General features: G+C 40.5%; 1 protein-coding gene across 3 annotated transcripts in view; it reads left to right on the plus strand.

The window, feature by feature from the left end:
* Positions 1–2,516: 2,516 nt before the first annotated feature.
* Positions 2,517–13,752, plus strand: part of b4galt5 (UDP-Gal:betaGlcNAc beta 1,4- galactosyltransferase, polypeptide 5) — a 32,070-nt gene continuing 20,834 nt past the window's right edge. Inside the window, exon 1 of one of the 3 annotated variants that reach the window (XM_064298639.1) lies at positions 2,517–2,819. Coding sequence is in view for 1 of the 3 variants with exons in the window: in XM_064298638.1 (XP_064154708.1) it covers positions 3,015–3,120 (106 nt within the window). In the remaining 2 variants the exon portion in view is untranslated. Of the gene's footprint in view, positions 3,121–3,560; positions 3,582–13,752 lie in introns of those variants that run through there. The other 2 variants (XM_064298638.1, XM_064298641.1) reach the window with 2 other exon arrangements.

A 13,752-nucleotide genomic window follows, 5' to 3' on the forward strand; every position in this document is an offset into this window, starting at 1 on the left:
AGGATCAAGAGTTGTGGTTATCCTACAAGTGAACATATATCAATAGACTAAGCTTGTAACTGCAAAATGAGAGATAAATTAATTTAGACAATAGTCACTGATATGTGTGAGATATGTTGGTGGCTATAACTGAATCAGATTATAACATCTCAGTTACACTTTACATAGATTGAATCCTGTCAAGTAATACTGGGACAAGTTTCCAAAAAAACATATATATTGCAATCATGTATCACATAACAACAATAATTTGTTGTGACAAAGTTCATGAACTCACAAAAGGTACTTTCCAATGGCTATGCAACAGATTACGTAATTAATAATTAAATTAGTAATTAAATTATTAGTAAATTGTAAGTTAGCTACATACTAGCCTGTTGAACAAGTATTCAACAGGCAGTTTGGTGCAGCAATGGCCATGAATAAACGAAAGAAATACAAATGAGCTCAACTTCTGGCAGATCAATGCCTTGATATGACACATCCAAAATAATAATTGACGAAAACCTAAAAAAAAAAACCTGACTAATTTGGCCCAGATGTGGACAATAAATAAATAAATAAATCAAATGTAAACCTCCCTACTCTACAAATCAGGTGAATACTCCTTGGTTGCCTGGGCTACAACACTATTATAGGTCAGGAACACTTTGCTAGCCTTATCTATCTGGGAATAAAAGATCACTTCCAGCGGAGTTCTCACAGGGACAGTGGCAGAGTATCTGTAAACCTGCCAGCTGCCACCAATTTGTCACAAGCTCACATTCATATGCAAGGAAATAAGGTACTGTAATTGAGTAAGAGTAACCTAGAGTAAGCTCACACAACGCTAAAGGCTTTCTTCTGTTCATTTAGTTTTCCTTCCCTAAAGATGTAAAATCTTCATCTGACCACCGTGGATCCTTGTGTCTCTGGCAGAAAACAATTGCTGGACCCATTGCATTGATACTGAAAAAGCTGCATTTTGACAGATCAGATTGTTTGCTTTTTCTCAATTGCTTGTGGTCATTGCTGGCGTCTGAGTGGATCAACCAAGCTGAATTTAGCTGTCTTGTAGGCAATAAGAGAGCCAAACCATCCCACACTAAATAACACCCTTCTTGCTGTATCGCCATCTGCTGGGAAGACAGGTATTCAGAGAGACAAAATTAGGTTCCGGTACACTCAGTCTCCACCGATATCTGCATACCTGGGGCACACTGTAGGGGATTCCATATGCTAACAGATGACAACCCTTCCCCCTTCTCTCCAGCCTGCCTCTCAGCTCCATCCCACTTGTACTCCACTTTTCTCCCTAGATGCCCAACCCCCATCCCTGCAGAACTATATCTAAAATGCCCTATTTAAAACCTACAATGGCAGACTTGATTATATGCCCTTGTTCACACGCACATCCACACACACAGGCAAACCTATAAGTATTCATATGAGCATGCACATTTGTGTTTACATATGTACAGTGCAGTCCCTAAGTATTTGGGCTGCAACAATTTTTGTTGTTTTGGCTCTGTACTCCAGCACATTGAAATTTGTGACTTGAAATGATTTGGATATGAAATTAAACAATGAATATGAGGTTAAAGTACATGTTGTCAGCTTTATTTTGGGGGTATTTACGTCCATATCAGGCGATCTGTGTAGAAATTACAGCCCCTATACACATATTCGTCCCTTTCCCCATGAGGGGAACAATGTTCCCTTATGCATGGTGCTTAGTCCCAGTCGCGTCATAACAGATATACACAAGACATGGTGTATAAAATTCATATGTGGTGTAAGGACATCAAGAGAGGAGAGGAGATCCATGTAATCCTTGCTGGAGTCTACCTTTTCAGAAGCTGACTGGCAGTGCTAAAGTGCAGCAGTGAGGCTGAGCTGGCTTGTGGAGGAGCAGGGCAGAGTGGAAGGTAACTGACAGCCCAGTTCCACTGATAAGTGGCACAGACAGGCTGACCTAAAGGCTTGGGTAAGGCTAAATCTCTCACATAATTACACAGTGAGTAGCGTTTGGAAGCCTCACTTGTGACGCATCTTCTATGACTATGTGTGGGTCAAGGTCTTCAGGCTATCTTCCCCATACCCTCTTAATGAAGGCTCTCTTGCCGATACAGATAAGGGCAGAGTGGACTTCAGGGTTACACTGTGTATGAACTCTCATCATATCGGTACGCCAATCAAAAAAAAAAAAAAAAAAAAAAATTTTAGAACACACACATATCATATAAGTTTTTTATTGATTTATTTTATTTAAAAGCTCTACTTTTTTGTAGGCTTATAAAATGTATGTGATTTTCTTTTACCATTGATTGACTCCAGGGGACATTTAGTGGGTTGGATCAAAAAAAAAAAAACCTCATTTTATGTACAAAGTAATTGAGGTATTCTTCCACATAACATTGTTTCTGTAACTACAAATTCCCGCAGGAATTTTATTTACACAATTTACATTGAACGTAGTTACCTACCGTAATTTATAAACAGCCCCTCCCACTCGGATGCACTTCTCCCGACACTCCCTCTAACGAAGGTAGCCAGCTCGCCGTATCTGCAGAGTGCGGACGCTCGTAATGCCCCATTCATCACCACAGCGCAGCGGCTGAGAGGCAACCTTCACCTTAGTGATGAGATTTCACTGAAACACTAACAGTATTAACGAACCTCCAAGCAGTGAAGTGTTCACATGAAACGCCGCTACTGACAGCTGTACTGTCGCCCAGGAAGGGGAAATTTTTAATGTCTACCCGAAGAGCAAGCGAATATTTTGGATACTTCTTGCTAGCTTTTATCCTGCCTTCCTCTTCGTACCTCCTCGGTCGGTGGTGGTCTAGTCTAGTTAGCCTCTCCTCCTATTGCAGCAAGCGTAACAGCTTCTAGCCGCTATCGCTATAGCGTTAGCTAATTTACCGCACGGATAGAGGAATAAGTCGGGGGGAGATTTTTTCTTTTCGCGGTTTCTTTCATTTGCGGTTCTTATAAACCTTTCCGTGTATTTTATTTCTCAAGACAGAAATATAATGCGGACATATTTCAGATTACCGAGAAGGTCATTCCTTGGGCTGTTATTTCTGTTCTCTCTTTCCACCTCTGCATTATACTTCATCTATTCAGCACCAGGCATCGGTAAGTCTTTTTCCCTTTCGTCCCAATTAGCGGTTAGAAAGAGCTTAATTTGTAAAATCAATTTTTCATATTGCTGGTCATTAAACCAGGTTGTAGATTAGCTACCAGAAACATAACAAGAATATTGCTACATTACTTAGGCTATATAGCTTGCTCTCTGATAATTCTCTCCTGTGAGATGTGTTGGCTCTGGCTAGATGTAGCCGAAAGTCCACATTACACAGCTGTCTAACGTTACCTAGCCTAGGTAAGTTAGCTAGCTAGTTTGAAGGTTTTGGGAATAAGCAAGCTGGTAGCCTACGGCAGCACTCTGCACGTTGTAGCTCTTCACCTGTTTGATGATGATGATGATGATGATGAAGATTATTATTATTATTATTATTATTATTAACGTCATTGATGAGGTAACGGTAGTAAAAGACGTCGATTTTGTTTGATTTTGCTAGCTAACGTTAAATCTGGTAAGTTGAAGGATGTTACTGATTTTCCTCCATGGCTACTGTGGTGTAATTTAGGCTAATTTAATTGAATTTCGAATAACGTTAGGCTGCCTACGTACATTTTTCTCGAATTCTTAGTAGCCTACTGGACGACCTTGATTTTGATTTGTGGTTTTTTTTATAGCCTATGATGTTGATAATAAAATATAGCATAGACTAGTATAAATCTATATGAAGCAGGCGTTGTGGACTACAGAAAAATATTGGCTATTTGCCACTTGTATTTCTGAGGTTGTATCACCGAGCTAAACTCAAGGTTGAATCCAAAGTTACACGATTAAACCTCGTTTAAAGGTTTTGGGTTGCTTAAAATAATAAAATGATGTTACCATTACACCATGAGCTGGCATAACAATTAAAACATTCTTCCACGGCACGAGATGCAATAGTTGTGTCGCATGGTGTTTGGTGGTCAGGGACGCACTTCTCACAAGGGTAGTGGTTTCGATGGGATACGATCGAATTGTTGAGATGCTGAAACATTTTAATACCCGATACGTTTTTATAACTCTTCTTATATTCCATGCCCATAGAGTTGATGACAAATGCTTACGTTAGCTTCATAAAATGCGTTTAGTCGCCAGTGTGGTAACACACAAAATTGAATTCAAAATGCCCTTTTGCTTCAGTGTTAGTGTAAGAAGTTGTAAAGAGTTGCATTACGTATAGTCCAAAGGTCAGAATCGGAAAGTTACTCTGCGTGTCTTGTTATACTCATCTTGTTTGTTTGTATTCAATGCACAGCCTAGTGCTGACAATTCGCTGTCTCTGTCAGTTGGCCTCATAGCACGTAAAAACGGTCTGGGCCAATATACTTGCTTAAACTGAGATAATATTGTTTAAAAACCAAAATATGAAATTTATTTTAAATTAATTAAATTTGATTTAGATCTCCAATGTCTGTTGAAAATCTGTTGCTTGTGGACAAGTAATTTGTAGCCTAATTCTGCTGTATTTTTTAAGTAAACAAATGGACTAACTGTTTTATGTGTATATCAGGTCCTCTATTTTGAGAATAATAAGCATTCCACATGTAGTTGCCTTGTTGTTTAGTAGTTATAGAACACACCTTGTTCTGTCACGACTACAGTGTGGGTTAACAGAACATTTGTCCTTTCAATGTTGTACAGTTTATAATGATCCATTATAACTGGGCTGTCGTGAACCATGTACTGGGTTCAATGTAGACATCAGTAGGGTTTGCGTCAGCTTGAGAGGTTGTCCTCATCCCAGTGAGCCGGAGCAAATCTGGTCATGGATCACCTGCCATAAGCCTATGCAGCTCCTCATGAAGCATATCTCTACAACACAATAACTGTCTGGCTCAGTTTGAGGACGTCAAAGCAGCTAGGAGGCCATGCTTACTCTGCTTCTGAAAATATATTCAGAACATTGTGGGCTTATTTGAGTACACCTTACAGAGATATTGTTAATATAGTCTATGAAAAATTGAACATTTGTATAAATATATTTATCTGAATGACATATGGTTTGGCCCATTGTGTGTCTGGAAAGTAGTGAACAGGTGAGAGGAGGTAGGATGTAGGCTAGTGTACAGCATTGGAACTTAAGGCTTATTTGTTACACTGTGTGGCACTGCACACAGTGTATGTTGTACTGGTAAATTACAGTCTGCAATGAATGTACTTGTCAGTCCAGATGATGAATGAGTTATTTTATTGAGCTTTTTTTGGTCCATCCCAACTTCCAGAATTTGGTAAATAATGGGCAGTTGTCCATTAACCAAAACCATGTAATAGACTTGGAATGGGAGTGAGCAGTTGCATTGTGTTAGAGTTCACATGGGTCAATGAGGAGTATCAACCATAACACCCCCACCCCCCTTGCTGTTGCTTGATAGTGGATCCTTCTGGGGGGGACCTCCTTTGGACCGTGGCGCAAGGCCAAAAGAATACCAAGGATTCAGATCCCCCACCTCCCATCCCCCGCCTTTATGAGGGCTGTAGAGAGAGTAGACTCGGGCCACAGCTGGGCTCGAGTGCAGAATTGTATTTAATTAAAACCGGAGAGGATCCCGTCAGACTGCACAAAGTGAGCACCTATTTATAGAAGAAAACCCTGGGAGAGACCAGGTGCTTTCCACGGTTGAGGGAGCTCTGCTTACGGTGAGAGAAAGAGTGTGCAGCAAGTGAGCGGTGGTGCGTAACACTCTTATTGTTGTCCCAGTACACATTTACTGTAACATGCACTCTTATTGTACGACAGCTGAGGTGCAGCCATTTACTCACTTCAATTATAATTATCATTGACTCAAAAATCAATTACAATTATCAGGACTAAGAACAGGACTGAGAACTATAGGTGAAAAATATGTAAAAGCAAATGTAGGATAATGGATACAGTCTAATAGTAATTCAGAATACTACTACTGTCTCATGACATCACATTTAAAAACACGCGGCTCAAATTCAAGAAATGCTTGTGCTGATAATATTAGTTTAGATAGGTAGCTGATTAATTTCATGTCATGAAATTTCTACATCTAGACTTTTAGTTTTTTTATTTCATGAGATGTCATGAACAATGGCCTAACAATTTGTTAATTTATGAGGTGTTGGTTCAGGCCTGTAATGCAATGTAAAGAAAATGTGTCCAGACTTCTTAACAAGAATCTACTGAATCTGAGAGCCATTGCCTTTTACTACAGTTATTTTACACCCAATTATGTATTTGCATCAGGGTTGCATTCCACACAATGAGAAAACAGAGACTGTGAAAATGTAATCTAACAGTAATTAGCATAATTTACAAATTGTCTTAGTAAGTTGGAACCTCATCAATTTTGTTCAATGCTGAAAGCTACACGCAGAAAACCTGTTTATAAATCCTCATGTATAATTAACCCTACCAGGACAACCTTGCACGTTTACTCAATTAGGCTGTAATGATTCATTGATCCCTTCCAGAATGTTGTACCAAGAGGGAATATATTGATTGCTCACTTATGGTCTTGCACTCCTTTTGAAGTTATCTTTAAACGTTGGGTATTTTGCACAGAAGCCTTCGACCATAACTTTAAATAAAGCAAGTTATCTTTAGTTCAGATGAGAGTATATGCCATAGAGCGGACACGGGAACTGCTGAGGGTAGGAGGGACCAGGTGGTGAAGCCTAGGCAGTAACAGGAAACGGCCTCTGCTGCGCATGTTGAGGGCAAAAGAGCTTGCTGCCCTTTTAATTCAGTTTAGAAAACCAAGGTGATTTAACAACCAAAGAAAACCTCACTGGTCAATTTTTTGTGAACATAATTTCTGATATGTGTAGCACTTTGTGAAACAATAGTTGTTTTGGTCCAGTAGTTTCGCTAGCTAGTAGTAGCCTAATACAACACTATTTCTATGACCAACCTAATGTTATTGTCTGCAGATACGCCCACATCAGAAGTCGCGCAATGATATGCATCCTCGAGTTCTACACTAAACTGCCTGGGTCTACTACCTGCATTTGTAGGAAAACAACAAAACAGCGTAAAATATTAACATAATGAAATAACTAATTGAAAAATGAAGGGCGACACATTCATTAGAAGGACAATATCAGTCATGAGAAGCAGAAGTGTTATAAAGTGCAATTCCCCTTTAAGCTTCCATTTTGTACAGTACAGGTCTTAGCCCGAGAACGCAGAGAACACTTAAATGAGTTGATACGGCCCCACTAGTAGGCACTTGTCTATCTGCAGATCCCTTCTATAATTAGATGTACAACAGAATAACAGCAGACCCCCTCAAACACACTGATACCATGTGAAAACAATTCCTATCTGTCATCACTTGACCCTGCAGGAAGCCTTTTGTGACTCTGAGTGCCCAGTAGTTTAGAAGTCCTTCTGATCTACGAAGACCTACAACCATGCACTGGTAGGCTGTATACAGATCCATGGTAGTAATTTTGGGTAAGAAAGGTCTTTTCTCATTTGTGTTTATTGTGCCTTCTGCATGGAGGAGAGCGCTGTCCAGTGTGATCAGCATAACCACAGGCTGAGCTAAAGACCGAGTGAGTCAAAGCTCTCTCAGCCTACCTAAAAATGGGCACAATATGGCGCATCATGCTCTAAGCTGTTATTGGCCATTGTTAGATATTCATACATTTGTTTGGTTTCGGACCTCTTCCTGGGTGAATTCAGTGCTCATAGCATCAGCGGCTCCAGTGTAGCATGAGCACATGGTGCAGGGAGGTAGTCACATGTGGACGCATTATGAGATCATTGGCGGGGTGCGTAAAGTCATTATGAGTTTCTACCCCTTGCATTTGTCATTCTTTATTATGACTTCTACATGGGTTCTGTTAATCCAGTGATATGGGCGATGATCAACTTCTTTTTTTTAATTCTGTAATTTATATATTTTGCATCCAGCGTATATGTAATAAATAATAATTATTCATTGTTTTCTGAAAGCGGCTTGCTCTGCCCCAACCTCTTCCTGTCGGCAGGCAGTGGCTTTCTCAGGAGCACCCCTGCTCCCCGTGCCACCTTTCTGGAGCCGTGGTCAAGACCTACTGCATTTGCCATTTCCTCAGGGTTTGAATGGCAGTCTATGTATAGTAAACCAAAAAGCATGCTAGAATGGTGCTCAGTCTGTGACACTGCCTTTTTTGGCACTTGGAGGATGTGAATTCCTTATTGATTCTTCTGTTTGACTTACTGCTCCAGTTCCTGAGCCTTTTAAGGTGCACTGCTCTTCCTGGTTCATCTCCATGGTAATTCACTGACCTGAAGCATGCATGGCACTACCTTGTGGTTGTAATGAGACCCTGTTGTTTTCCATTCTGATATGAGAAGCTGCAACAGCACAAAGTGTGGTTTCAGAAAAAAACTGTGGTCTATAATGAGAATTCTTTCATTGCTCCGTATTGTGCGGGCTCAATCATGGTATGTGATGGGATTGTGTAAGATCCAGTGCTCACCGTTATTTGAAGAATTTAGTTTAGTTAAACATGTGTTCTTCAAGGACATAAAGATCAGTTTTTATACAGAAAGACTTGCATCAGACTGTTTTTCTCTACACGCTTGCATTTGGCTTTTAAGCCTATATCATTCAACAATATAGCCTGGTGGTATGAAGGAGTAGGCTAATAAAACGCAGGCTCATTCATAGACTGAAAATATTTGATCTGTGTCTTAAGCTGAAACTCTGATAAGTAGAAAAATACACATATCTGACTGTGCAGTATAGGCATACCTCTGATCCATGTTTTTGGCTAATTACAGCAGGGCAAACCCTGTATTAGTCATCCACTCATAAGAGGTGAATGGGAAAATATTGTTTTGTGAGGAGGTATCATTTGCAATATGGAACACACAGACTACACAATCTAAACAGCCTGTGTCAGTGTCTCCCCTGGGTGTTTAGGCATGAGAATGGAGTAAACAGCACTAATGGCTTTCCCCAGTGATGGCTGTGGTTCATCAGTTACAGCCTGACCCAAGGATTCAAAAACTTGACTCTAGCACAGTATGGCTTTCCAGGAGACTGAAACATCCTGCCTAAGACTTGTCTCGAGCAGTTTGTTTCAAGTGATTTTTTGTTTGTTTATTTGTCTCTTAGTTTTAGTCCCGCTTGTGGTCAGTAGGCTTGTCCTGTGTAACAGAGTCTTTGGCCTGACTAGCAGATGGCAGTATGGTTGGGGTAATTAACCATGTAACCCAACCAATTTGCAGTGAATTCTTTTCTTTGACGTCTTTGTCATCATCATTGCCTTGGCGATGAGAGATATCCAGTCATTGCGGCAGTAAACAGTGTGACAAATGGCACTGCACACACCCAGCTTTTGGTATGCACAGTGACATATGCAGCTAGGACTGATTGCATAACATATTAAACAAAAACCAAACCCTTCAACACACTTTAGCCATAGGTGCAGAGGCATGTCATATACTGTTACTAGTAGTTCACCTTCTGTTCTTCAATGTGGTAATACAGTAAAGTGTACTTTAGTGTAAAAAGGAGAAAAAAAGGCTGCTACATATTTAATGTCATCCCTACATTTAATTGACTATATTGTAGTTTTGATTGGTTTAATGCTAAGCTCCACAAAACAAGTTCAGTATGTAGCAGCTAAATAAAACCTTAAGTAAAAAATCAGTGCAGAAATGAAGTGTTTGATGTTCAGCTCATCAGTGGCTCAGGGGACCTTTACATGGGTGGTGTTGTAATTTATGGTCATTTGCTCAGTGAATGGGAGTGACCCCAGCCCTGTGGAGCATTGCCCTTCATCCTGGCCAAGGACGTTAAGTCATACGGCTTTGCCTTGAGCGTTTACAGGGGAAAGAAACATCAAATCTGCATTGAAGGTCTCCCATGTGACCCTTTGCCATTCTGACACTGATATAGAGGCATGCTGAAAACAGAAAGAGGGAGGGATGAGAAGAGCAGTAATGGAATGCCACTGAAACCTACTAAAAAAACGTAGCAATTGGAACTTGGAAGAATGCACTTCATTTAGAATCCATTTCCTGTTGTCCGTACAATCAAAATGTACAATAGGCCTGCTTTAGGAAGAGAGAGGGCAGAAGGCGAATCTGAAATGGCTAAGCTATGTGTGTGTGTGTGTGTGTGTGCGCGCGTATATGTTTGTGTGAGTATTTGTGTGTGCATGTGCGTGAATGTGTGCGTGTACATGTATGTGTTTGTGTGTGTGTGTGTGCGCGCTTGTGTGTGCTTGAATGTGTGCGTGCACATGTTTGTGTGTGTGTGCGCGTGCGTGTGCTTGAATGTGTGCATGTACATGTGTGTGTGTGTGCGCGTGCGTGTGCTTGAATGTGTGCGTGTACATGTATGTGCTTGTGTGTGTGCGTGCATGTGCGATCCTGTGTCTATCGGTGTGTCTCTGTCTGTCCGTGCACGCATGGCTGTAGCCGGGGATAAGGTTAACAGGATTATGGGAGATTACGGCGTACAGCCAGTGTAATTTAGGGATGAGCGGAGAGCAGTGGGTAAACAGGGATGATGACTTTCAGAGCTGGGGAAGAAGAGGGACAGACGGCCCAGTGGGCATCTCTCTCCGCCCTCTGCCGTACCAGAGACCTGCTGTCAAACCTGCTCTGTCACCTGCCTGGAACTTCTGCGCCTTTACTAGAAGGAAACAAAACCACTGATTATATCATCTTTGCACTGTCACCATATAGGCCTATCTGGAAAATTTTCTGGTATGTAGTACTTCCTACCACGCTGAGTCATCTTGGGGAGAACAACCCAGTAATCCAAGAAACCAGTTATTTGTGAGTTAAAACAGCCTGTTTAGATAATAATAGTTTATTCTATCCTTTAGTTTAGAATTTTTCTGGTGTTTTATTCACAGTATTTTTGACTAATAGTCTCACCAAAATGCTGTGCTATTAGATAGCCATCAGAAGTCATGTGAAGTAAGAATTCTGAGTGACTTATTTTCATTACACCTTTATTAGTCACTGAATACCTTATCATTACCTTTCCCTAAACTGGCAGAAGAGGAAACTGGGTAATAGGTGTTCCGTGCAATGAAGGTGGAGATCACATTATGAGGCTAGTGCTAGGGTGCATGTAGTGCCCTGTGTGCATCACACATATCACTGTGGAACACCCCCCCCCCCCCCCAAAAAAAAAAAAAGATGACAGTCCAGTTTAGGCATGTGGTACAGTTAGTCCACACCAAAAAAAAACAAGTTAGCGCAAATAATAGAGTACAGTAGAGTAGGTTGGGCTGATAAGGTTTTCATTACTGTTAATTTATGTATTTATTTTGGCTGTGACTGCATATTTGTCATCAGATACCACTTCCCCATAGCCAGCCATCCGGCGCCTGTGTAGATTGGTTGATTTACGCAACTTAATGAGATTTTATGCTAGCTCACAGCAATATGCAAGCAGAATGTGTTTGTACTTAAAGTCAAGTCAGCTTGGCAACGAAAAGAATGCTCTGTACTGCCAACTTCTGAACTACATGAAGCTTGCTAGTAGCTAACTTATTAAAGACAGGTATCTAGATTTTTGGCAGGCTATTTATATAAAATATTAACCCTCTTCACATAAAACTTGGGCTAATTGCAAAAAAAAAAAAAATGAATGCAATGCCTCGATACATCAGGGATACGCTGAATATCTCAGACATTCCTGCATCCTGTGTGGTTCTGCATATGTAGGCCTACGTGATTAAATTAATTTTCTGCTGTACACAAGTTCCAAGGTTAGTTACTACCTTCCTCAAAACAATAAGTACATTTTTTTAGTTCACTAAAAAGTACATTTTTCTTAGTTCACGCAGTTTTCCTCAACATTATCCTTGCTGTTCATTGTGTATCTTGACAGAGTAGGCAGAGAGAATTGGATGATCTGTTCTGTAAATTTAGTTAAAGTTCTTTAAAACTGTGTGCCATTGATCTAGAAAAACAAGCCTCAGGTTTCACTGGAAGTATGTGTTTAAAGGCTTTTTCTAGCTCTAATTACTGTACCATCTTAAACTATGCAATAAAGTACTTTGTGTGAGGTAAAATTTGTGACCGTTGGTGTGCCCATTTCAGTATCTGCCTTCTCTGTTCTGTCATGGGCAAACATTTATGTGGGAGCATTTTATTTTCCACCAAGGGTAGTGGTTGCCTATTCTTTAAGAGTAAGTGATTCATTCTGGACTTGTCATTCGGAGCCATAAAAAGTATTTTATTGTTAGGCCAAGGTGTGGACACAAGCCACGCTGTACCTTGACAACAGCTTGTGACGGGAGCTAAGTTGAAGTACTACAGCATTGGTAGTCATGATTTTGTTTGACTTCTAGCAAGTACAACACAGCATTAAGGGCAAAAGGCTTCTCTAGATAAATATAGAAATCTTGTTTTTTTTTTTGGGGGGGGGGGGGGGCTTTTTCAGCTTTATTTGACAGATCAGTGTAGTAGAGAGACAGGAAGAATTAGGAGGATAGAGAGGGAGAGACATCCGACAAAGGAGGCGATCGCACCCGACTCGCCAACGTCGCGGCTCACAATGGGCATATGGAAAGCGCTCTACGGGCTACACCACACGAGACACCCTAAATACAGAAATCTAACACCTTTTCCTTTATAGTTTGTCTAATTTTCAAATACAGACATTGTTTTGTATCGTGGGATGTTTAGAATATTGTTGATTATGCTTCAAACCTACTTGTTTATACGGTGTCTGCTACGTGGAAGTGGGAAAATTTATTTAAATAAATATGGACATTAAATCTTTTTTCAAAAAATACATTGTGTAAAGTTTTTCATTTGAAGGTTAATGAAATATTTTAAACTTGATAACCTTTTTACCTCAAATATGCTTTCTACCCAAATTTATGTATGTTGCTATGCAAAATGCAGGCATAGAAGTCCGGGACTTTCAGTATTTTCACTACTTGCATAAGGAAAAATCTCTTAGAAGCTGCTATTGACAGATATGATTATCTTTTGACCCGAAATACTTGCTGAAATTGGCACTGAGCACTACCTTTTAGTGTAATGTTTTAAGAAATGCAGGTAACAAAAGAAACAGACTAAATACCCAATTGAAAGAGAGCAACTATAGAGCATAACTGTGGTAGTTGTTTAATAAGATTTACATAGGTGCAAGTACATGGTCTATTGTCCACTAATACTTTCAAGCCCATGTCATTGTCATTGTATGCTGTAGCATTCATATTTTCCTTCACTGGAACTAAGGGGCCTAGCCCAAAACATGAAAAACAACCCCGGATCAGCATTCCTCCTCCAACAAACTTTACAGTTGGCTCTATGCATTTGGGCATGTAGCCTTCTCCTGGCATCCGCCAAACCCAGATCCATCTGTCAGTCTGCCAGATAGTGAAGCGTGATTCATCACTCCAGAGAACACGTTTCCCCTGCTTCAGTGTCCAATGGCGGTGTGGTTTACACCACTCCAGCCAGCACTTGTCCTTACGCATGGTGATCTTAGGTTTGTATATGGCTGCTCAGCCATGGACACTCATTTCATGGAGCTCCTGACGAACAGTTCTTGTGCTGACGTTGCTTTCAGAGGCAGTCTGGAACACGGTAGTGAGTGTTGCATCCGAGGACAGATGATTTTTTCATTTCGTCAAAACCACTAATTAGAACCGTTGTCCACATACTTTTGGAAATGTAGTGTAGTCTTTCAATCTTCATCAAT

This window comes from Anguilla rostrata, chromosome 11, assembly GCF_018555375.3.
Source record: "Anguilla rostrata isolate EN2019 chromosome 11, ASM1855537v3, whole genome shotgun sequence".
Lineage (NCBI taxonomy): Eukaryota > Metazoa > Chordata > Actinopteri > Anguilliformes > Anguillidae > Anguilla > Anguilla rostrata.